Source organism: Pseudorca crassidens, chromosome 15 (genome assembly GCF_039906515.1).
Source record: "Pseudorca crassidens isolate mPseCra1 chromosome 15, mPseCra1.hap1, whole genome shotgun sequence".
Lineage (NCBI taxonomy): Eukaryota > Metazoa > Chordata > Mammalia > Artiodactyla > Delphinidae > Pseudorca > Pseudorca crassidens.
Genome location: NC_090310.1, coordinates 31,613,799 through 31,639,489, shown reverse-complemented (window position 1 = coordinate 31,639,489; position 25,691 = coordinate 31,613,799). Strand labels below are relative to the sequence as shown.

Here is a 25,691-nt window from a genome sequence, read left to right as displayed (position 1 = left end):
GCAATTGTGTTAAAAGCTGTCTATGAAAACATAAAATTTTAAACTGACCCCTCAACCATGACATCCTGACAGAAAAACTGGGGGAGGGAAGTAGGGAAAGGAGAAATTCCTTTTCCTGTTGCTTAACTAGCTTGAACTCTAAACTCTAAAACTTATATGCTTAAAAAACAAAATGAAACATTGGGTGCTTTGACAGAATTTCCACATTTACCCTCCTAAATTAACCATTTCAGGGAATTCCCTGGCAATCCAGTGATTAGGACTCTGCACTTTCACTGCCGAGGGCCCAAGTTCAATCCCTGGTCAGGGAACTAAGATATCCTGCAGGCCTCGCGGTGTGGCGCCAATAAATAAATAAATATATATATATATGCGCATATATATTAACCACCTCAAACCATCACACAAAATATTTTATGAGGAAAAACCCTATGAAGGCCTTTGAAATAAACAGCACATTCCACCAATGGAATATTATGCAGCAGTTTTTTTTAAGGTTCTCAGTGTACCTATATGAAATGTTCTGAGTTATATTAAAGTTTTTAAAAATTAAGGTACCAAGCAATATATATCATCATATGCAACCCCTGCTATAAAAGAGAGAGACTGTGATGGAATAAGAGTGTGTACATTCTCATTTCCCTTTATACCAATAAGCAAACACTGGGAGAACACAAACTAGTAAGAGGTTCTGTAGAAGCAGCAGTAGAGTGATTCTTCACTGCAGACACACACACACATCACATGAATGCACTATAAATCTTAAAGTAATTTGCTTGACGTAGGCCTGGTACTTTTAATTTAGTTCCTCAGTTCAAATCCAGCCTACGGCAAGAGCTTTAAAACATGGTCTATAATGCACGAATGCAAAAATGACAAAGGTTTCTCTGCAGGTGGCTCCTAAAAGGCAAGGCAAGTAGGGTTCTGCAGCTGAACCAGGTGCTCCTGAGCAATGTCCCATCTTTTACACACGATGGGTACACATTCCTGCTGGGCTGACCAATTTTCCACCCTTCACAGGCCTGGAGACGGTGGTCCAGGCTGGTGGCTGTGAAACTGCAAAAAGCTCCTGGTTGGCCCAGCATGTACATGAGGAACCTGTCGAGCAACAGGCCCTCCCAACCAACTGCCATGGGATCCTTGGAGAAAAGGTTGGCAACTCAAGTCTAGCTCCTAAGGGACTGAATATCCAGTTAAAAAAAGCTTCTCATAAAAATGAGTTAGTTCAACAAGAGGATTAAAATTTTAATTAAGACACGGTAAGTCCCCGGACCAGAATTAAATGATAAAAGCGCCTGATACCACAATCTGTATTAAGCTTCCAGAAATATCCTAAACGATAAGGCTGTCTTTATCATCAAGGAAGAAGTGCAAGATTGGCACGTACATATATTTATCACTCTATATAAAGTGATCCTGTTCCCGAATTTTATATCCTGCCTAGTTGGAATTTTCCCAATGTATTAACTCTCATTTGGCCAAATACGAACTACAACACTAATTTTTTTGACACACACAGTTGCAAATACCAATGACAATATGGTATGCCTCAAACACATAGACAAAAAGGTCTCTGATATACTTAAATGTCAAGGAGGGGAGGAGAGCAATTATCATTCCGAAATATATACATGACACCCAGAAATACGAAAGGAGTTCATTTCCATTACTCACAATTGGTAAGCCTTTTGACAACAACCTTGTGATAAGTACCAGAGGCATATTTTAATATATATGTGGCACAAAATACCTTTTTTTAAGAGTGACTTCAGAAACACAAAAGGCTCCCTTGTTTAGTTACAAGCCTATATTTCCTCCTCTTTTACTGAGGATGCCTGTGCTTACATCCAGCTTTTCTCCCCACAGACTTCTGTTTGTGATGTCACAACCCAGAGCTACTGACCCCAAAGAACACTGGCCAATTGCTATGGAAATGATGTGGTGCTGATTTAGCACCTGAATCTCACTCCTGGATGAGAAAAATAGAAAATTCCAAATTGTTGGCCTTGACATTTTCTATCACTTCAAAAATATTTCTCAAACCTCTCCCCAAAAGGCTGGGTAGAGGGAACCAAACAACCCCATTAAACCCACCTCACGGTCTTCCAACTAAGAGTCTATATGCTGCCACCAGGAGGTACCTGGGCCACGAAGATCCAGCCATGCCTCAGAGTCACTCTCGACTCAGCCCCCCAGATTTCTCCTCAAAAGTCCCAACTAGTGGGCTTCCCTGGTGGCGCAGTGGTTGACAGTCCGCCTGCCGATGAGGGGGACACGGGTTCGTGCCCTGGTCCGGGAGGATCCCACATGCCGCGGAGCGGCTGGGCCCGTGAGCCATGGCCGCTGAGCCTGCACGTCCGGAGCCTGTGCTCCGCAACGGGAGAGGCCACAACAGTGAGAGGCCCGCGTACCGCAAAAAAAAAAAAAAAAAAAAAAAAAAAAAGTCCCAACTAGTAATACAATCCAGTGAGCAAAACCATGGCTCAGTTAAAAGGGCAGAACACATGGATTACCAGAGGCCATGGGCCAACACTCGGTCCCTGAATTGGTCAAGCAGAGCCTAACCAGCACATTTTAAGCCCCAGTCTACCAGTTCACCCTGACTTCCAAGTCAAAACCCCCAGACTTCTGCTTGGTCCTCCTCCTCTCCTCTCTCCTGGCACTGAATCCATTTTAAAGAATATTACATAAAATAGGGGTTATCAAGGTAAATTAGAACACTGATATCTTTCTGCAAGTCCAAATATACTGCAGAAGGAGTGTTCAGAAATGGCATATTGGTTCTGAAAATCCATCAGTGGCGTAAGGCCCCCACTCTGAGCTCCTGAATCACCTTCTGGTACAAGCCCATGGTTCCCTGCCATGTCTGCATGGCTCAGCAGCAGAATCTTCTGGGGGGGGGGGGAGGGTTCTCTTGGCTACATCAGAGTGACTGCACAGAATCTCCAGGAGCTCTCCCTCAGAATTCTTTTTTTTTTTTTTAAAAAGCTCCCCACAAAATTAGGGCCAGAAGCATATTCAAACAACCTCATCAATTTACACGACCACCTTCAAAACACAGAGTATCAGTGTGGGAGAAAGAAGTCTGGAGTTACTAGTTCCCTCAGGTGTTGATGTAAGTTGCTAGTGGGGGAAACCAGGTGAGGGGTCCATGGGAACACACTCTACTAACTTTACTGTACATCTAAAATTAACCCAAAATTTCAAGTTTATTTTTAAAAAGAGAACATAAGAAACCCTCAAGCCTAAGAGGCAAGGAATATAGCTATTAAACTTATACAGGAAAATTTTCGGCATGAAGCATCCATACAAGCATGTGTGAAATTCTCACATAATTAAAGGTAGAGAGCAAGGCAGCTTAGAGCTGAGATACGAAACAAAGTCTCCCACACAGACACCGGGCGGGTGCACAGAGCACAGCTCCTCAGGAGGGGCCGGCCTGGGAGAGAGGGCTGGCGTCTATGCTGGGGCAGGAGCAGCAGAGGAAACACTGGGCACGTGAGAAGGATCTAACGTCTGCTCCCAGGATTTCACAAATAAGTAACTCCCAAGTACTGGTCCCTATTGTGTGCTGGGTGCTGTATAAACATCCTCAGGCAGTGATCACAGCCTGGGATCAGGCAGATGGGGTGTTTACAGATGGACCCAGGGTCCCGGCTGGACTGAGAGGGATGTTGCCCTGGGCCTGTAAGCTGTGGAGCAGCTACTCTCTTTGCTTTTCCTCCATGAGACAGGAGTGGCCCTTCCCTAAGGAGGACTGCTCACCCTGAAATAAAGTATGTTAGATGGAGCTCCTGAATGAAGCCAGAGGCACCGGTCAGGAAGAAATAAAGAAGGAAGTCCTGAGCAAAGAGGCACAATGCTGTGAAAAGTTCTTTAGCCACAAATACTTTAAAAATGCCTACTCTCACCATTTTGCAAAATTATAGTGCAATATCACAACTGGGAGAGCGACAATATACTGATCCTCCTCCTATTCACTTGCATGCATTTCATGATGTGAGGTCTGTGTGTTCCCCACACTCAAGATACTGAGCAGCCCAGCACAAGGACCCTCAGGGGGTGCTTTTACGGCCACACCCACCTCCCTTCTGTGCCCGCCCCAAACCCCTGGCAATGGCCAATCTTCTCCATATCCACAATCTGCCATTTGAAGAATGGACACAGCATGTGTAAGTAAGCTTACGGAGCACCTTCTGACACAGCACAATTCCCTTGAGACTCATGTCAACAATGCATTCCTTTCTCCTGCTGAGAGGGTTCTGTGGCAAGGACATGCCACTATCTGCTCACTCAGATAGCGGCAACATCCGGGTTGCTTCCAGTTTGGAGGCATTACATATGAATAAAGTGGCTGTAAACATTTTTGTACAGGTCCTGAGCAAAGAGACAGGTATTTTTACTTCAGGATTTTACACAATGAATGAAATGCTCACAGAAGCAAGGCAAGGGGTGCAGTGATAAATAAAGGGAAATAGTGACCTCCCTGCCTCTGAGTCTAAGTAGAAGGAAGGCATTCCCAATGTTCATGTACATACACGTGCACAAGGTACAAGCACTTTTACTATTCACAATACGTGGATCCCAATTCAGGATCCATACAGATATGCGTACATGGATTTGATTTCGAATAGCACCATACCATTATGTCATGATCTACTCACCCATCCCCTACAGATGACTCTTCCCAGCCACCACCACCTCCTTTTTGGCCATCTGAGTGACACTACAAGCAAACAACTGTACAATGATTTTGTCCTGCAGCACGCTGTATAACTGTGTGGTCATCTGTCAGGGTCATCTCTCTCACACACTGAGCTCCCACAAGCAGTGCTCTTTCCCAGTGGCAAAGATCAACAACGCATCCAAAGCCACTACCAAGTGGCGCTGCACAGCCTCCTGCACCAAGTTCTCACACTGCTCAGGAGAACTCTTCTAGCGCCATCACTTATTTTCAAGAATTCAGATATAATCGATTTCCCAATGTGCTGATCCTCAAAAAACCTGGCTCTAAGCTCAAAGAAGCAAAGAGACATCTGATAACTTGAAGGTGAGAGACAGAAGATGTACCACTCGTACTAAGCCCAGCTGAGAAGCTGAGCTGATTAGAGGGGGGGCGGTCTGGTAAGGCTTCCACAAAAGCAAGGACCCACAGGTGTCAGCTATCACACTCCCCAAGAAACCAGAACCTCCAGGGCATTGGGAAACAACTTTGGACGCCCCCAGAAAACCTACAATTCTGTGGGAGAACTCGATGGCTCTGTGTCAACTCCAGTCCCCTTTGGGGGAATTCTCAGGCAAAGCCAGGCCTCGCACAGACTGGGGAACAGATCCAGATCCAGTCCTTGGGCAGAACCTGGAGGGAACCAAGGATACAAAGGTATGGAGCAAAATTGCAGGTCTGAGCTGTCTTTGCTCTCGCCCAGGTTTACCAGTCCTGGCAGCCGCTGGGTGGAAAGGAGTAGGTGCTGACCAAGCAGCAGGGCCCATTCACCAACAAGCTCACCCCCGCCCCCCAGTCAGACAAGGACCACAGTGCCTGTGGGCCATGAGGAAGTGCCCAAGTGCTTTCCGGCCCTCAATCCCTCTTGTGAAACCTCTTAGAAGTGGAAAACTGCAACTATGGTTCAAAAACATCATTTCTAATCCACTACTGCATTACAAGGATTTCATCCCCCACCCCCACCCCGGGCACACCGTATTTGCCTGCAATTACAGTAAGGAGGGCGACATTCTAACGACTGTTTCCTAACACTGGTCTTCTCCACACACGACTAACTTGGGAGGTAGAGGCTGAGGCTGGGTGCCCTCTTCTCACAGGAGTCAGTCCCCCTATTTGCCAAGTGTCTTGATGTGTCAAGAGCAGGCTGCGCCCTGGGCCTCAGGAGGGAACAGATAAGCAGCCCTCACACAAGAGGGCTAATGCGACAGAGGGGAAAACAGCCACAGGCCTTGGACATCCAGGCCAGGACCAGAGCGTGAAGGGAGCCGGCTGGGCAGAGATCCTGAAGAAGCACATTCCAGACAGTTCCAGAGTGACCAGGAGCAAGGCAATGGGCAAGGGAGGAGGTGGGAGATGAGGCCCAGGTTGAGGGTGGGCAGGGCCTTGAAAATCTCCGAATGCTCACGTCAAGCCTATGTCCCACCAAATGAAGAGGAAACCACCGGTGGCCCTGAAAGCACTGTGACACTCAATAACAGGTGGGTCAGGGCTTCCCTGGCGGCGCAGTGGTTGAGAGTCTGCCTGCCGATGCAGGGGACGCGGGTTCGTGCCCTGGTCCGGGAAGATCCCACATGCCGCGGAGCGGCTGGGCCCGTGAGCCATGGCCGCTGAGCCTGCGAGTCCAGCTCCACAACAGGAGAGGCCCGCGTGCCGCAAAAACAAAACAAAACAAAACAAAACCAAAAAAAAAAACAAAAAACAGGTGGGTCAGAACTGAGATGGTGCCGGTGCTTGGACCCTGGCTGCCAGCCCCAGGCAGCCATCTGATCAAGCCTGTCCTCATCATCACAGGCAGCAGAGCCCCATCAGAAGCGCCTCTGCTGCCCTGTGGAGGATGTGCGTGAGGTGTGGTTTTGGGCTATCTTGCCCCTGCCAAGTTGGCAGGGCTGCCTCCAGTGACTCTCTGAATTCCTTCGGTCATATTAACAATGAAACCGTCCGTGGCTTAATCAATACCACAACGGTGTTCTGGTTTTATTTTGATTTTTATATGAATTGGCTCCATGCCTGCCCCATGAAGGGAGCTGAAAGCCCACTTGCGGGTGGTGGTCCTGCCCTGGGGAGAGTCTGAGGATTCAAAGTAGACTCTGTATTGAAACCCGACAGTTAGCTCTATACTCTTAAATAATCCTGATTTAAATTAGTTATATGAAAATAAAGCCCCAAAGAAGGCCACGTATAAATCTGTGTTCCTTAAATAAAACTATTTGTTTGGGGTCTTCAGTTTGGCTTCATTATGTAAAAATCATCTGTTTTTAGAGGATCATGCTAACTGCCATCATGTCTGTCCCACAAACCATGACTGATGACTGAGTGAACACTGGCCGGGCATGGAGAGGGGTGTACACCCTGCACGACTGAGGAGCTTATAATTATGTCTGTGCTGCTTGCTTACACATCTGGTCTTATCTGCTATATTGGGTAGGGCAGTCCACTTGTGGAAAGGAAAAACAAGTCCCAGCAAGCCCAGCAGAGACGGAGCTGCACAGAAGCTACAGGATGAAGGCAGAAAGTATCAGCAACCCACAGGAGTCAAAGGATCAATATGCAGAACACACAGAGATCCTACAATCAAGAAGAGACAACGCAACCACAAGGAGAAATTCTTAAGAAATACAAATGACAAATCTGCTCAACTTTCCTAATTAACACAATACCACTTTTCATCTACCAGATTAAGTCTCACATCACAAAATGGGTGGTGTCAAATGGCTAAAGTCTAAATTTATAGTCAAATTATTCTCCCCAAAGGCAGTATTTATTAAAACCAAAGTCAAATATTCTTTCACTCAAAATGCCATTTCTAGATATCCATTCCAAAGAAACTAGCATACATGCCCAAAGATATATACAAGCATATTTCTTATACTGAAGCACCATTTTTTACAGAGAAAAACTTAAAACATAAATGCCCATTAATTCTAAGGGCCATATATTGTATGGCGCCATTTATTCATATAAAGTGCCCAGAACAAGCACACCCACAAAGACAAAAGGCAGATCAGTGTTTGCCTAGAGCTGGGAGGGAGAGTGGAAGGGTGATGGCTAAGGAGTGCAGGGGTCTCTTTTTGGAGTGGTAAATTGACTGTAGTGATGGGTGAATATATTTATTAAAAGCCATTGAATTGTATGAGTGAATTGCAGGATATATAAAATCTCAATAAAGCTGTATTTTTTTTTGGGGGGGGGGAGACAAGAACTGGACAGAAATGGGCTATTCTGAGTGGGAACAAATAGTTCCACAAATCACAGCTGTCTGAGGGCCCAGCATAGTGAATGATGTGTACATTGAACAACTGAATCAGGTGTAAGTGTTCCATTTTCTGCAGTATTTCTCTAAAAGTATTAAACATTTTTGGTGTTTGAAAAACCCATTTATCTACAAAATTTATTTATGTACATAAATTCACTCTACATTCATGTAGTTTTAAAGAAAGTAAAACTATATTAAGGGACAATGTCCACCAAGAGAGAAATCAATTAGCAGGATGTCCTTACAGAATGAAGGAAGCTGTACATGTGGACGAGATGAAAAACAGGACAACACCCATCGTACGTTAAGTACACATGTTCACTGAGGGACGGAGTCTTTCTTGCCTTCTTGCTTCCATGTTGTTTTAATGTCTCAGCGAATATGTACTGCCTTTATAATGAAGGTAAAACCACCCACACACGCGAAGCAAAGCAAAGCACAATGCAGAAAGGCACAACCAAAGTACTGCCTAAGGCCTGACACCACCTCAAGCAGCCCATAAAGTCTGTACCAGTGGGGACTTCCCTGGCAGTCCATTGGTTGAGACTTCGCCTTCCAATGCAGGGGGTACAAGGTTCCATCCCTGGGGAGCTGGGATCCCACATGCCGAGACCAAAACAGAACAGAAGCAATATTTTAACAAATTCAATAAAAAATTTTTTAAAAAAAGGTTATATCAGAGAAAGAAAAGGGTACAGCAGCTGCCCATTTGGGGGCAGGAGGGAGTAGGAACAAAAGGATCCCAGAACAAAGGGATTACCTAGATTACTTGTGACCTTGAAGGTCCTTTTACACCGGGGCAAATGGCAGCATCCTCTCTTAAATGCCTGGATTTTCTTTAGAACTACTTAAAAAGACAAGGAAGTTCGGGGGCTGAGGATTGGGGTCAGAAGTAGAGGAGAGATTTTAAACATACTGTGACTGTGCTAACTAAAACTTTTGAAAACTAGTCAAGCACAGCCAATTTCAAATGAGTTCCTTTATTTGTATAAAGCCACAAACAGAACAGCCTAGGACAGAGGACTAAGCTGTTTCTGGTTGGTTTTTTTCCCCACGTTGGTGTCAGCAGACCACCACTCAGGCCTTACCCTCCTTTTGAGGGGACCCACCCGGACTGTCAAGGAACACCTACTTTCAAAACCTTCTAAAAAACCAGTGGCCAAAGAAAGTGTTGAAAAGTTCCTGGGAGGAAGACTAGTTTCCCAGGTAAAGTCGCGGGAGCAGAAGACATATGGTGTTCAGGGGCTGGTAGGCACAGCAACAGTGTCAGCTTTCCTGAAATTAATCGGTATATTTGAACACAATTCCAATCACAATCCAGCAGAGTAAGTGAAACAATTCTGAAAAGAACAGTTTGAGGAATTACACTACCTGATTTTGAGACTCACTATAAAGCTTCAGTAATCAAGATGGTGCTGTGTTACGCAGACACAGATCAATGGGACAGGAGAGTCCGCAAATAGACCCATGTAAACATTACTACATTGATTTGTGACAAAGGTGTAAGTAATTCAATGGAAAGGGACAGCAGTCTTTTCAACAAACAGTTGGACATCCATAGGCAAAAAAACCCACAAAAAACCCTCCAACCTCACACCTTATACAAATACTAACTGATAATAGACCGTAGATGAACATAGATTTAAACTTTAAAACTTTTAGAAGTAATCACGTGAGACATGGCCAAGAATTCTTAGACATAACACCAAAAGCAAGATCCATAGAAAAAAATTTTGATACACTGGACTTCTCCGGAAAGACACTGTTAAGAGAATAAACAGACATGCTACAGATTGGGAGAAAATATTTGCAAATCACCTATTGACAAAGGACTTATATCAAACATATAAAGAGCTCTCCAAACTTGACAGAAAAACAAAACAAAAAAACCCCAAATACTTGAACAGACACTTCATAGAGGGTATAGGGATGGCAAATAAATACATAAAAAGATGTGTGACTGTGAGCTATTAGATAGCTGCAAATTAAAACCACTATCCACCTACCAGGATGACTAAAGTGAAAAATGCTGACACTCGAGTGCTGGCGAGGATGAAGATCAATGGGGGAGTGGGAGAGGGCACGGGCACCTGGGAAGTAGGTGGCAGGTTCTTACGAAGCATACCTCACACAACAACTCTACACCATCCTCTAGAGAAATGAAAACTCATGTTCACACAAAAACCTGAACACGGGTATTTATAATGGCTTCATTTGTAACTGCCCAAAACTGGAGACAACCCAGGTGTCCCTCCGTGGAACAGAATGGAAGCAGCAATAAAAAGCAACTACTGATTAGGTTACATGCTGTATGATTCCATTTTCTCGACATCTGCAAAATGACAAACCTGTACGGGATGGGGAGCATGGCCATGGTGGAGACACAACCAGCACAGCGTGAGGGGAGGTTCTGGGTCCTGACTGGGGCAGTGGTTACGCAGACTTACACCTGTGCTGAAACTCAGAGCCATTCACCCCAAAGGCAAAAGAAAAACAACGAAAGAAAAACAAAGGAAAAAAACACCTGGAGGGCAGGGAGAATAAGAAATGATTTACTGACTCTTTAAATAAGCACTGCCCCGGGATATGGGTTCAGATCTTTAACCATTCGGGAAAAGAGAACTGAGAGAGCATAAAAGATATACAGGTCTGAGTCTTTTTGCCTCAGGACCTTTGTTCGGGTGGTCTTGTACACAAATGTGTGTATCACAGCTCCTGTTCTTTGAGGAGAGAGGGAGTCAAAAACGTCAAAAAGCCAGGAAAATGGGAGGTCAGACACACCCTTTGCTCCAGTAAACTCACATACATAAATAAGGTGTGCTACTTCATAAGCTACGTTTAAATTCAGACCGATTGAGCTTCCCTGGTGGCGAAGTGGTTGAGCATCCGCCTGCCGATGCAGGGGACGCGGGTTCGTGCCCCGGTCAGGGAAGATCCCACATGCCGTTGGAGCAGCTGGGCCCGTGAGCCATGGCCGCTGAGCCCGCGTGTCCGGAGCCTGTGCTCCGCAGCGGGAGAGGCCCGCGTACCGCAAAAAAAAAAAAATCAGACCGATTCCCAAAGAGTTCCAACTGTTCCACGCAAGCTACTGGAAAACGGAGAAAATGGGGGGAAAGACAAACAATAAACAAGTGGAAGGCTGACCATGATGGAGGAATAGAAAGCAAAATAATCAAAATCACAATTACCTCTGGTTTAAGCACGCTCTCCTTGAATTCTCACAAAATATCTGTTACTCATCTTAACAGGACCATCTTACATACACCTTTAAGTGTGAGGGGGACCAGAGGACGATTTCCCATTGCAGGGGACCACCCAGCACTGCCTGCTGCCCGTCCCCTGCTGCCCGTCCCCATGGCGTCAGCTGCTGCGGACAACTAGGCTGCCACTAGCTAATTATCATCCAACCATCTTCGTCCTCTGCCAGATAGTAGTAAGACTCTTAAATACAGGACAAAAGTCACTGCTCTCTTTGTGCCAGCGAGCTTTCTGGAGTTATAACTACAACCCTATACCGAGTTAGGTAGGCTGTTACACACATGAATGTGGTATTTTAAGGACTTTTTAATGTAACTGTATAATGAAATATGCCAACATTTAAAAGATCTGTATAACTCTGTGAATCAGTATTTTCCAAATGACCAATGAACGGTATTAGAAATGCTCCATTCAAAGTACAAGACAACCCAATAAATTTTAATGTAACAGAGCACGGTAAGTTAATCATAGGGTTTCAAACTGCATGCTGTAATCAACCTTAAGAAGCTACCAAATTTTGATGTAGTATGAAAGAATTGCCACAGTTGCCTGAAAAGGCTATACCTCTGTAAGACTGGGTTTGCTTTATATTTCCAGTAAAATTTACATTGCAACTGACAGCACCAGATATGAGAATCCAGCTGTCTTCTATCAAGCCAGATAATAAAGAAATCTGCAAAATGTATGAACAATGCCATTCCTCATTAAATTTTTGTTTTAGAAAATATTTCCTATGAAAAGCATGTTAAATGTGGGAATCCCCTGGCGGTCCAGTGGTTAGGACTCAGTGTTTTCACTGCTGGGGACACGGGTTCAATCTCTGGTTGGGAAACTAAGATCCTGCAAGCTGCACAGCGTGGCCCAAAAAAACCCCAAAACAAGCAGTATGTTAAATGTGTTACTATGTACTGGTTTATTATTTTTAAATGAATAACTAAGACTGTTTTAATTTCTAATTTGGCAAATAATGATAGCTATAACCCACCTATCCAGAAGCTCTTTGGGGTTCTCACCAATTTTAAAACTGTCCCAGGATCCTGACAACAAGAAGTGTAATAGGGACTTCCCTGGTGGTGCAGTGGTTAAGAATCCTCCTGCCAATGCAGGGGACATGGGCTCGATCCCTGGTCTGGGAAGATCCCACATGCCGTGGGGCAACTAAGCCCACGTGCCATAACTACTGAGCCCACGTGCCTCAAGGAAAGATCCTGTGTGCCGCAACTAAGACCTGATGCAGTCAAAAATAAAATTTTTCTAGAAAAAATAAATAATAAATACAAATAAAATTCATGGTGACTACTAACATTTTCCCACAAAGACTTATAGAAGGGCACGTGCAAATCTAACCCTTTATAATGGTTACCAAAGTAGGTAAAATTAAGGTTATTTGGCATTGAACATGGTGGCATGTTCCAGTCCTACTGAAACTAAAATATAAAAATGCAATGCGTTCAATTATCTGGTAGAAACTGCTGTTCAAGGTGTAGAGAATAGAATGCTCCCTGGCCTCAAAGTCTAAAGGGGAGAAGAGCAAAGAAACACAGTTCATTACAATCCATGCACATGGGCAGGAATCAGAGAGGGGCCTCTATTTTCATCTACCCAAAGGCCTTACCTCTGCCATTTTCACCTCAAATCCCCCAGAACTCAAATCCTAACCACCCGCTCCGGCCACTGCCAGTACTACTCAGGAGCCTTCCTGCTCCCCTGCCCCCAGACATAATTGCTCTCCCCCACTTCCAGAGCCCTCTCTCTGCACCTCTCGCAGCATTCATCGCTTTCTATCCTGCATTAATTACATGTTCACGTGACCCATCTATATCCTGCTGACTCTCCCTCTGCAAAGACACCTATCACCTCTTCATCTCTGTAAACCACCCCCCAGCTCAGGGCCTGAAGCAGCGATCTGAGACGAAGGGCCAAGTATGCGCTGTGCTGAGCCAGTTTGGGGAACCGTCTTCCCAGGTTTTTACAGAAGAAAATGCCTGGTTTTCTGTTATTCTGAACAATCCTCTCCAAGGCAGTCTTCTAGAAAGGCAAAGCTAAACCCAGTTCACAGGCTGGGTCTGGAGCAGCAACTGGCCGCTAGAACTTTCTGTGATGATGGAGGTTGTCTACAGCTGCGCTGCCCAATATGGAAGCCACGAGCCACAGGTGGCTATGGAGCCCCTGAAATAGCGCTAGTGAGACGTAGGACCCGAGGGTTTACTTAATTTTACTTAAATCACTTCAAGCCCCCAGAGACATGGTTTCTTGGCCCGTGGAGTAGGGGGTAGAATAGTCGCTTTCTGCTCTAAAACAAAATTATGTGACCAAGAGCTCTCTGATAACATACCCAAAATGAAACCAGTATTTTAAGAACAAAAGGCCTTAAAAAGTATAGGATTTTTAACTTCATCAAAATAGAAATCCAAATAATAGCCTCTGATTCCCAAGGAAATACTGGCTATAACAGAAAACTTGCAGATTTGTAGTACTAATTTTCCCTCTTCCCCGTAGCCCTCAAGGTAATTAATGACCAACTTGAGAATAATTCTGAAGACTTTTGACAGCTCCCAGGGACCATGCCTGTAACATCACAATCCCCACGACCTGGGCATCCTGCAGGAGCCCACAACCATCACAGCCACCACCAGGACCGCCTGTCCTTACCGTGTGCGAATCTGTGTGGCTGGCCGCCGCACATCTTGAAGCTGAACTAGTCACCTCTACGGATCATTTGCATTCTGGGTCGTCCCCCCTACTAGGATGCCCAAGAGTTACCTCATTTATTTGCATCTTCTCTAGACTCCCCAAATGCACTGGCTTGAAGGTCTCAATTTCGCCAACCCAGCGATGAATGCATTAGCAGTTTGTTAAAGTTGTATGTATGAATCTATCTCATGTTTTAAAACTCACTGTCAGGGAAAGAGGCCCAGAAGGAAGATATTCTGTGTGTGCCACAGAAACACCACCACGCAACTAGCTGGAAGTCAGTGAAGCGAGGAGACTGGCTGGCCTCTTAGGACCTCATTTCTTTCAACCCCTGCCCAGCTGAGCAATCCCGGGCTCTGGCACCTCCGACCCTGTTTTCCTTCCACCTTGTGGAAGCTGCTGTCTTAAGAAAGAAACAGATGATTCAGGCGACAGGGAGGAGAGGAATGCAGCTGGTCAGGACTTCAAGACACAGCAGGGGTACAGTCAGGTTGGTGCCATCTGTGTGGCTTGGAGGAGCCTCAGTTTGCTCATGTGCAGATGCAGGGTCATGAGGGTGAGGTGACAGGAGGACCTGAGTGGACAAGGTGCCTTGAGGTCTGACCCTGTAGCTCCACAGAACTTGGCCCTCTGAAATGCAGTATGCTTTCGCCCTGAGCCCTGGCAGACAAGGCTCAAGCCTTCTCAAGTTTAAATCTCTCCATATGCCCAGAGCCCTGAATGGTTTGCTTTAGGGATGATTCATTTCAGCTTAGGATCACATTACTGAATACCTGATTCTCAAAGAAGGGAGGCATCTACCTTTAAAAACACATCTATTTTGCTTCTGCCACCATATTCCACTTGCTGAAGTATAAGGTGGCCCCGGCTGATTTCGGCAGTGAGCTACTTTCTATATTCAAAGCATGCGGTGAGCCACACAAAAATCTTCAGACTGAGGAGCCCAACTGCAGCTTTGCCACTTGGGGTGGTGAGATAAGAAACGCGGGAGAAGGCAGCAGTTTAAATTAAAAAGCAGTAACAGGGCTTCCCTGGTGGCGCAGTGGTTGAGAGTCCGCCTGCTGATGCAGGGGACGCGGGTTCGTGCCCCGGTCCGGGAGGATCCCACATGCCGCGGAGCGGCTGGGCCCATGAGCCATGGCCGCTGAGCCTGCACGTCCGGAGCGTGTGCTCCGCAACAGGAAAGGCCACAGCAGTGAGGCCCGCGTACCGGAAAAAAAAAAAAAAAAAAAGCAGTAACAACGTCTTCATGACAAATAGCGTCCACTGACTATGATGAGACGCAAATTTCTGTGAAGCCACATGGCTTGGGTTCAAATCCCACCACTGCCACCAACCCTGGGTAGGTTATTTAACTTGCTCAGCGCCTTGTTTCACTCAGCTATAAAATGGGGATGATGCTGCATCTACTTCAGAGTTGTGGTAAGGAGCCAATGAGTTGATACAGACACAGCTCTCACGTCCAGGGGCCTGGCCCAGGGAGGGGTAGCTGCCAAGCTCTCCCAGCCTCTATGCAGCTCTCTAAGGTTCAAGGCCAGTTTACTGGACACCCACCTACTGCTTCTTACCCACCTTCTTGGATCATTATTAGTTTTGTTGGCTGCTGAACAAATCACCACAAACTTACTGGCTTAAACACCACACACTTATTCTTTTATAGTTTTGGAGGTCACAAGTCCAAAGTGGGCCTCACTGGGCGAAAATCAGTGTGTCAGCAGGGCTGGCTCCTTCTGGAGGTTCGAGGGGAGAATCTGCTTCCTGGCCTTTTCCAGCTTCATCTTCAATGCCAGCAATGGCCTTCTCACATCACGCCACTCCAACCTCCCTCTTTCACGGGTTAAGGACCCTGTGATTACACTGGGTCCACCTGAGTAACACTGCATAATCTCCCCGTCTAGGGATCCTGAACTTAATCGCACCTGCCAAGTTCCCTGCCAGGTAAGTAACATAGTCACGGCTTCCAAGGGATTAGGACAGACATCTCTGTGGACCATTGCTCTGGGGACCACAGATCCTCTCCCTCTAGATCCCAAGCCCATGATGCTGTTCTACACCTCCTGCCTCTGAGCACACCACCCCTCCCTCTTTTCAAACTTAGCTGTGTCCCCTCCTCTGTGAAGCCTCCGATGACCCACCCGCTTCCCCACCGTAGGTCAGTACCCACCCCCCCCATCACAGCCCTCCCTGGCACATGTTTACCAAGAGCCTTCACTCACGTGCTGGGGGCAGCCAGCCCTGTACCTGCCTGTCGGGAGGGTTTGCATAAATGTCTATCTCGTGGGCAGAAGCCCTGCACCAGGCTCTGCGAGTGCACAGCAAGTACAGCTCTGCTGCCACAAGGGTACAGTGGAGTCAGAAGCAAGCCATGAGGCCTGGTGCTCGGGAACATCCAGATGAGAAAGCAGGGGGCGGGGGTGGCAAAGCCCAAGGTGCCTGCACACAGCCTGCAAGCAGTTGCCCTCTTCGGACCTGACCGCAACAGAGCAAGCGGGGAGACTTTGCAGCAACCTGACTTCCTGCAACACCCTAGCCTGGGCCAGTGGGTGCGCTGTCAAACTGGAGTGTGGTGTCACGTGTCCCGGGACCCCATTACAGTTCGTAAGAGTTTAGGGTTAGCTGGTTAACTGCAACCCAAGTCAATAGGACCCAGAACCCATTTCTTTCAACGAAACATAATTTAGATGTTAGTTTATAGGATAGAGTTGGAGCTGTTTATGGATACATTTTGGAAAACTGCTGGAAGATGGCTCCCAATCTCAGGGGTATACCTCCGCAGCACTGGACTCACCTGCATATTAGTAAAACGAACATCGAAATGACTTGGATCAACATTCTCTATGAGGAGCAGGGATGCCATCCATCCAAGCAGGAAGCGAGATTATTTGTTTCTTTAAAAAGTAGTGTGCAAATAAGGTTTAATACGGGGAATTGATATTTCACACAAAACTGTTCAGTTACCATGGTGGAATGACAAAGTTACAAGTGCAATAGCACGTTCCCTTGTATTAATGGCCTATACACGCTTGCAATGAACACGTACAGTTTCTGCAAATCCTCCCTGCGTGTTTGTTCTAAGCAATAACTGTTGAAATGTGACTTTAATAACAACCTGGGGCTTGCATTGTGTATGTGTATTTTATTTCATTTCTTAAACAATTTGTTTACACTGCATGTCTACAAAATACAGAAAGAAATTGTCCACAACAGACTGGAAATTAAAAAAAAAAAAAAACAAAACTGGTTCTTCACCACAAATAACCGAAGAAAGCCTGCTCTGTAGCGTTTGCCCAGGAACTATTTATTCACTCATTTTAATTTAGCTTTTCCAGGACACACTGTATCTTTCCAACATCCAATGTGACACTAATGCTACCAGAAACACCCTCTAGCTAAGGATCCAACCAGACTGTTTCGGTGAACTCTGGCCACTAACACTGTCTGCCCTGTCGGACATGTGCTGTACCTGCTTGTCCAATGTGGTGGCCACTGGCCACGGGTGGCAACTGAATATTTGAAACGTGGCTAGTCAGTTAAGGAATGTGATTGCCACCATGTGGCTGGTGGCTACCTTACTGCACACTGCAGGGTAAACCCTTAAGCATCCTCCTACCCCACATGTCTTCTCCTCTGCCCCCATAAGAATACGAGCTGTCAGGGCTTCCCTGGTGGCACAGTGGTTGAGAATCCGCCTGTCGATGCAGGGGACACGGGTTCGTGCCCCGGTGTGGGAAGATCCCACATGCCGCGGAGCGGCTGGGCCCGGGAGCCATGGCCGCTGAGCCTGCGCGTCCAGAGCCTGTGCTCCGCAACGGGAGAGGCCACAACAGTGAGAGGCCCGCGTACCGGGGGAAAAAAAAAAAAAAAAAAAAAGAATACGAGCTGGCATTCTCAAGCAATCCAGGTCTCAGTAGGAAAAGAGACTCAGTTTGTCCTCATGGGTAGCAGCAGGAGACCTGGAGTGCTTTAGAGAATGAAGGAGTCCTCTGGCTAGCACAGGCAGGATATCACACAGATCAGAAGCCACCGCTTGGCCACCACTGGGAGCTGGGTTAGGGTTCGAGCTCAGCAACCTCACTCCACCAGCTACTTCTTTGGACTTTCTGCAGGTCAGGCATTCCAGCCCCTATCTGTTCTCCCTCTTGTCCTTAACAAGCTAAAGACAGAAGAGGAAAAGGCTGAGACTCTTGGGGGAGTATTCTTCCGTGCCCATCTATGATGGTTATAAAACAGCAATAGGGATTGAGGAATGTTTTTAACCAATTCACACACACTTTGTTTGACTGAATAATTTCTCCTCCTAGCTGACATAAACTACCAACTCTAAGAATCAAGCACTTCAAGATTACCTACCCATCAACTACACTTCAATTAAAAAAAAATTACCTGCCCCACATTATTTACAAGGAGGAGCTGGACTCTCTAACCATGCAAACAGGCTAAGGAGCATTACATGTCCTTACTTGAAAACAGCAATTGCACAGGGTCAATTAAGGGCCTTGAAATGTAATTTATTCCCCAAAGTCATATTGACAAAATGCACTTGCAACTCCAGGTGAGTAAGGTTAGGTTAGGTTAGTAAGGTTAGGTTAGTAAGGTTTCTCAGCCTATACCCTAGAGAAAAGCCCCCTCAACTCTTTCTGAAAGTACCATGGGAGGGGGGGGGGGCAGGAGGGAGCCAAGAAGTCAGATCACTACCCAGACACTGGTGGCCACACCCTGGGTGTGATCACACTCTGCATTACAGGTCACCCCAACAATCTCATACAGCCCCTTTCCAAAGCAGAGGCCAGCTCAACAACTTATTGCAAGAGCTAGACCTTCCTCTGGTCAATATTCTGGGGGCTGGTACCTCATACAGGACAGTGCCCTCCCAGTATCAGGATGTCAGGGAAACCAATTAGTCACTAGCATGGAATCAGAACCCAGGGAGGGCCTGGGTTTCGAATATTCTATGCCAGGCAGGAAAATCACGTGGAACTGTTGTGGTCACAGAAGGGAACCTCCTGCTCTTTATCCTGCAGATTCTCAAATGACCTAAAAAGAAGGGAGGACCACCACCTTGAGACTCTGATACAGAACTCACATTTGTTAAGATAAACCCCAGGTCGAGCAGATGACTTGGGCTCCTTGGAAGGACACCTGGGCATCTCTGAGAATAGTAACAGCTGTGCCCACACAACAGTGGTCCCAGCCGAGCTGGTGACAACACAGCACGTGCTCAGCCCAGCGAGGGCCCAGCCGCACAGTCAATGAGCCCTCCAGTCTCGTCACCCCCTGGAGCGCTCTGCTCTGCCCAACAGCAAAGACAGTGACACTACTCCCTAAGGCGTGCCCCACCGAGGCCCCTCCGCCTCCCTACTCCCTGGTTCTTGCTAGCTCACACTAGTGTCATCATTAAGTTCTGGAAGCATTCACTCTAGTCCGGGTCAGTGTATTTCCCTACACAACCAACTTTCTAACTACCTCCATGTCCAACTTCCAAGTTTAAATCACCAATGCTCAGAAGTAGGCCTGCTTCTCTTCAAGAGAATTTCAACACATCTGACTTCTCATTGGCCAAGCCATGTGTTAAGTTACTACCAAAATGGCATAACTTGACTTTCTTGCCTACGCAAGACACTTAAAAATCCTGCTTCCTCCAACTTGCCTAAGTCCAAATTAGTTCAGAACAAGAAGTTTCTGAAGCAGGTGACATTTGAACATTTAACCGTCACAGTACATGTCAAGAAATACCTTGTTACAACTTGGTCCCCAGAGTAAAATTCCTTTGCCTTGGAAATCAAGCAGAAGTACCCAGGCTACATACTACCCATGCAAAAAACCAGAAACAGTAACAAATTTTAAAAATACTCAATAGAAAACTTCAATAAGGTCCATCAATACCCTTGTCTGGAAAAGGAGCTTTTCCTTGCAAAAGGATCAAAAATGCCACTTCAAGCAACTTACGTTAAAGGCAATAAAACTGAATTAGCAGCTATCAAAGCAATATTGGTTTATGGCTTTGGCATTCTCTTTCACACACCACCCTGCCAGCCAGCCATCTCCTGTACTACTGTTTTGCCTTAAAATTGCTGTTTCCTGAATGAGTGTCTCCCACAAACACATTTAACAAAAAAGGAACATAAGATGGGTATCTTCAGATGGACAAACAGTCCAGCGGTGACGAAGATGAGTACAGAAGAGCAACCCCACAAGTAGCTCATGGGGCAAGACATGGCTCTTATGCAAGGCAAGTGGCTGAGACCACCAGAAAAGTTTAGGGAAAAGGTGGCATCTGAATCACTTTCCTGGGGTCTCTTGTCCTGTCTGTATTCAAGGAGAAGGAGACACTACCTGTGCAAGTACAGGGCCCAAAAGCCAGAGTTGCACGTCATGCAGTGCAAGTGTGTGTGCACTCAGAGCCTGAAGCACAAAGCAGGCTGACCGAGGATCCTGATAGCAGAGGCCGGGCTGTGCGACTACCCATCTACCTGCATGAGGAAGGCAGCACACCTGAGTCCTTCTAATAAGCAGGGCAGTGAAAAGACAGCTGTGTGCGGTCCAGGAAGAGTGGAAGCAGAGACCAGTAAGAAGGCTACTGCAAAGTTCCAGCATGAGGCAACAGGGGCCGCCTGGTTTAGGGTGGTGGATGGAAAACCGAAAGGGCTTTTGGTAACAGGATGTGGGATTTAGAGACAAGAATTCAGGGCCGACTCCCAAAGTCTGGAGGTTCGTGTAACCTGGCTTCCCTGCTACAACCTGATTGGCAACCTCATCAAATTCATTACTAGATGCTCTAACACTAGTGCAAGAGCAAGAATACTCTCATCACGAAGGCCACTGAGCTAACCAGGCTTCGGCAGCAGTGTAACAACGCACCAAATCCACTATCCACTCCTCTATCATCCACTACATTTTTCTTAAAATATTATAGCATTAACCTTATATAGCTATTTAGGCACATCAAGCCTAGGATTTCATAAACAATGCTGCTTAGATTGAGGCTGGTCAGTTTTCTTCCCAATCCAAGTCAGGATATAATTACCGTAGAACCAGGAAAGTCAACTTGCCCCACCTGTGTGCGCCATGCTTGATTAACCTGTGCCCATCCCTGCCTCAGGTGTAACCCTTTTACCATCACAACACCATGAGTGAACACTGATGCCCCTATCTCTGTGCCCAGCACTTCACACATGCTTTGTGTTTCCACCCTCACAACATCCTTGCAGGATACGACAGACCTCCTTTTCAAGGATGCAGAAACTGAGGCACTGAGAGCTTAAGCAATGTGCATGAGGTCGCACAACAATTAAACGGTGAAGTCCACGTTCAGACTCAGGCCTGGCGCTAAGCCTGTATTCTCTGACCACACTGCCCCACCGTGAGTTAACTCAGTGGCTTCTTTCCTCCTTTCCACAAAACTGATCCCCCTCACCCCACCCCCCAAAAAACAAGATGAAGGTATACACTTTTTTCCAATATGTGCTGTTAACAATCTTTTGTTTACAGATAATCAAAATCAGCAGCCTGGAAGAATCAGGAGGGCGGATGCCTTCTGGAAAGTAACGTCCAGTCCCATCAAAACCTGACAGGCTCACATCAGTCAGATGTTTCTAAGTTTGGCCTAATTTCTTCTATGTGTCTCTATCTTTTCTGGGTTCTCCAAGTTGATGCTCACTTTGTAGAGTTCTTTTACCAACCAAAGCTAATGTGAGAGGAAAATCAATATTCTCATATTATTTGATTTTTGTCTTGTTACAGCGCTATTTGAAAAACAAACATGTTTTAGATATAATAAAATGCCCAAGTGTAGTTTATTTGGGCACACGTGTACAAGAGAACTCACTTTCCACTCCCAAACCTGCTTTAGCAGAAAAGTAACTTGAAACTCCATCTACCCACACAAGTTGGAAAGAAAAAGAAATCCACCACTGCTTCCCCCCAAACAAAAACCACAGAAGTCAGTGATCAATTCTTTTCAGAAACTGCAGACAACTCATTGATTTGCTCCCAGCTTGGTGTCCTGATAGCAGTGGTCTGAGTGTTGTACAAAAGTCAACCAAAACTGTCTGTGCCCATTAGTCTCAAAGATTACACTCTGAAACAGAGACTGCTCACACGGGCGGCAGAACCACACCAAGGAACAAACATCAAGGTATTGACATTTGTGCCAGCCCGCCTATGCAGAAGCCAGGCCTTGGGAAAACTTCCTGTTGATTTGGAGGGGGGCGTAACAAACCAGATTATCACCTCTCAAGTACCCGAGAGGGCAGAGGCCACTGCAGGTCCCTCCTGCAGCCCCTCGGCCTGCGCGGCCTCTGAGTTAGAGAGTGAATAAACTGTGGAGCACATTCATTCCTGGCCAGGCCGACAAAGGCCACCACCTCCATGGTGCTTTTTGCCTCCCAACCTGAAAACCTGCACGGGCCTCACAGGAAGGAAGCATGTGGTCTCAACCCCACTGAACTGCCACCATACCCCACGCCCCCCCCATCTTTTCCCTCTCTGCCCTTCACCCTTCATAACTTTCCTAACGGCTCAAAACAAGACATTTTTAATATAACTGATCCTGAGCACTGTTATTCTCCAGCAGATGTGCAAGGGCTGTGCAGGGATCAGTCAAAAGCAAATGTGACCCCTATAAAGCAGAGCAGGAGAGCAAACTAACACCGGACCCGTCGGTAGGAAAAAACCGCCAACCAAACCAGTCTCCCCGGCTCCTTCGAAACTGCCCTGCCCAGGAGGGGCGGGCAAATGCTCCGCATCCACAAAGCTTCCCTTCCTCAAGCTGATCAGAGGGAGCCCTGACAGCTTCCAGCTGCTGAGTCCACAGGAACCAAGGCGAACACCAAGCAGGCAAGAGTCACTCACAGAGCCTGGCAGACGAGGCCACGCAGAGCTGATGGTCACTAAATCCCACCCTTCTCGCTTTTTAATAGGAAGGATTTTCACACTTGCTGGTCCTAAACTACAATGTATAAACCTAACGCCACATTTTCGGAGTGGGAAGGCTAAGAAAGGCTGAAAGAGACTGCCTAAGACATGGGCAGCTCTTTAAACTGCACACCTGCGGCTGCTCACAGGGTGCTGACGACCGTAAGCCCTACAAAGACAAGGTACCCTCTGGATAATGAACCTGAGGCCCACTCAGAAGAAGACTGAAGTTTACGGAATCAGCAATAATAAACTACAACCTTTACCATTCAGTTTGAGACGCCAGTAAATTTGCAGATTACTGATTTTACGGGCGACTTTTCCAACGAAAACTTGGATATGAGAACAAAACTCCTTGAGGAAAAAAAACGTAGTCATGAAAGCACGCATGACTTCTGAAAACTCTTCCTCCACTCAACACTCTCTAGTCTTATAGAAAAGCCCTTGAAACTTGTGGACACGACTATTTCCCCTGACACTCAGTTCTGTACCAGAAATACACTAGGCACTGGGGCCCATGCTGATCAGCTCTCACCTGTGTTCAAAACGCTTAAAAAGTGCTAAGACAACATAAGTGGGACACGGATATGCTAACACTAGTGGATTTTTGTCTCGACTGGGGGATAACTTGAAAAGGAAATTGAAAAGCAATCCCTTTTTACGAGGCATTAAAAGGAATATACATAATTCTCTCAGCAATGTATTCCTTCAGCTAATTGTTTAATGACACGTGACAAAAACTCTACGAAGTTATTGCCTTTCTGGGGCCAAGTGAGACGGACAGCCTGGTCCTTGGCATGGACTGGGTTCTCCTGATCCCATTACTGGCCACTGAAGTAAGTACCAGCGGGAAGTGCCTTCCACAGGCATCTCCACCACTTCGCCTTTTGCCACCTTGCAGGCCATTTTTTTCAGAGCACATCCAACTGTTGGCAGTACGTTACTCACAGGGGAGTACCAGTCATGGTAAGAGTTCCCACCAACCAGGATGTAGCACCCCACACGTGCAGCCACCCCACAGGACAAATGCTCCTTCACCTGAGCTTCCTTAGCACCCCCATTCATTTCCACACCCCAAGATCTCTGGCTAAAAGCAAAACAAGAACAGAACATTCAATGTCCCGTTCATTCAGGGGCACTCTTTTGACTCCTGCCTGTCCGTCCCCCTCAAAATAGGTAAGGACTCTTTTAAGACTCCTTAGACTTTGCCCTTTTAAGTACTTGGGGCCACGAGAAATAAAAGATGCCTTCCAACTACCAAGTCCTCTTGAGGTAGGTAAGCCCAAGACCCTTCCGCGCTCAGTGCCTCTGCATCAAACCTCTATTACCATGGCCTTGTATCTCAAAGCAGGATACCCTGGAAAACTGCTGGCACATGGGCAGAAAATTAAGTTACCTCTGGAGTCAGGGTGGATTTAGAGATAGGTAGTCGTGGGGCGGGGAGGGCGGCGGCTTTCACGTAGTTTCAAAGACACACCTGGCCGGAGGCTGACTGCACCGCACACAGCCAAACTCCCCGAAATACCGCTAACTCAGAAACGAAGAGCGCCTGACTCCGGACTCTGGGCCCGTCCAAAGGCTGAGAACATCTGCGCCCCTTGCAGGTGTTTCCAAATGAAGCCCGACGCCAGCAAGTGCTGTTATGGAACGATCTCGGGGTCCGCTTCGAAGCCCCGGTGGGCTCTGCCGGGGAGCGCGCGGGAGCAGGTGCGGGCGAGCCCCGAGCCCAAGGAGGTCTCCGGTTCCCCGACTTTACCGGCCAGAGCCAGGACCCCGCGACGTCCGAACGGGGAGACGGTCCCCGGAGCCCGGCTCCCCAACCCGGGCGCGCAGCGGCCGCCAGCAGTCCGCAAACGCCCGCATCCCTCCCGCCGGAGCGCTCTAATTTACAACTCCGGGCTCCGGGCGCTTTGTGCCGACGAGGCCGCCCGGGTCCCGCGGGCCGGACAATGCGCCGGGCGGGGGACCACCGGCCGCCCCCAGCCCGCGGGCCCGGCATGACTGTGCAGCCTCGCCCGGCCCGGGCCGGCCGAGTCGGGCCGGCCAGGCCGAGGCCCGCGGCCGCCCGGGGCCTGGTTAAAGATGGCGAGCCCCTCGCGTGGCTCCCGCGGCTCCCCCCGGCCACAATGGAAAGCGCCCCCCGGCCCCGCCGCGGCCGGCCCCCGGGCCTCACCTTCCATCTCCATGTCCTCGGGCTCGCTCAGCTGCTGCTCGCCCGCTTTCTGCTGTTGCTGCTGCTGCTGGTGGTTCATGTCGGCCGCGGCCTGGGCCTCGCCTGCGGCCGGGGGCCGGGGCTGCGGGCCCGGCGGGCGGGCGGCGGCGGCGAGCCGGGGCGGCGGCGGCGGCGGCGGCGGCGGGGCGGCCTCCTCCTCCTCCCGCGCGTCGTCGGCGGCGGCGGCCCCGGGGCGGCCCGCGGCGGGCGGCGGCGGCAGGGAGACGCGCACGTACTTGCTCGCGATTCGCCCAATCTCGGCGCCGAGGCGGGCGGGCGGCCGGCGGGCCGGGCCGGGCGGCCTCGTCGCTCGCTGCGGCCGCCGCCGCCGCCGCCGCCGCCGCGGGGCCCGCCTCCCGCCGCCGGGGCCGGGGCTGCGGGGCCGCGGGCCGGCCGGGGGCGGAGGGCGGCCGGGCGGGGGCCGCGGAGTCAGCCCCGCCTCGGGCCGGGCGCGGCGGGCTGGAGGCCTGGCCGGCCGCGGAGGGCCTGCGGGGCCTGGGGCCGACGGGAGCGGCGGCGGCGCGGGCGGGCGACAGGCCGGCCGCGCTCCAGGCGCTGCGGCCTCCGCCTCCTCGGCGTCGTCGTTGGGGCTCCGGCAGCGGACGCGGCGCCCGCCGGCTCGACTCGGCTCGCTCTCA

General features: G+C 48.2%; 1 protein-coding gene across 1 annotated transcript in view; it reads right to left on the bottom strand.

The window, feature by feature from the left end:
* USP7 (ubiquitin specific peptidase 7) overlaps positions 1 to 25,173 on the bottom strand; it is a 57,307-nt gene extending 32,134 nt beyond the window's left edge. Inside the window, exon 1 of the mRNA XM_067706657.1 lies at positions 25,015 to 25,173. Coding sequence (XP_067562758.1) covers positions 25,015 to 25,093 — 79 coding nt within the window. The 5' untranslated portion in view covers positions 25,094 to 25,173. The remainder of the gene's footprint in view (positions 1 to 25,014) is intronic.
* Positions 25,174 to 25,691: the final 518 nt, after the last annotated feature.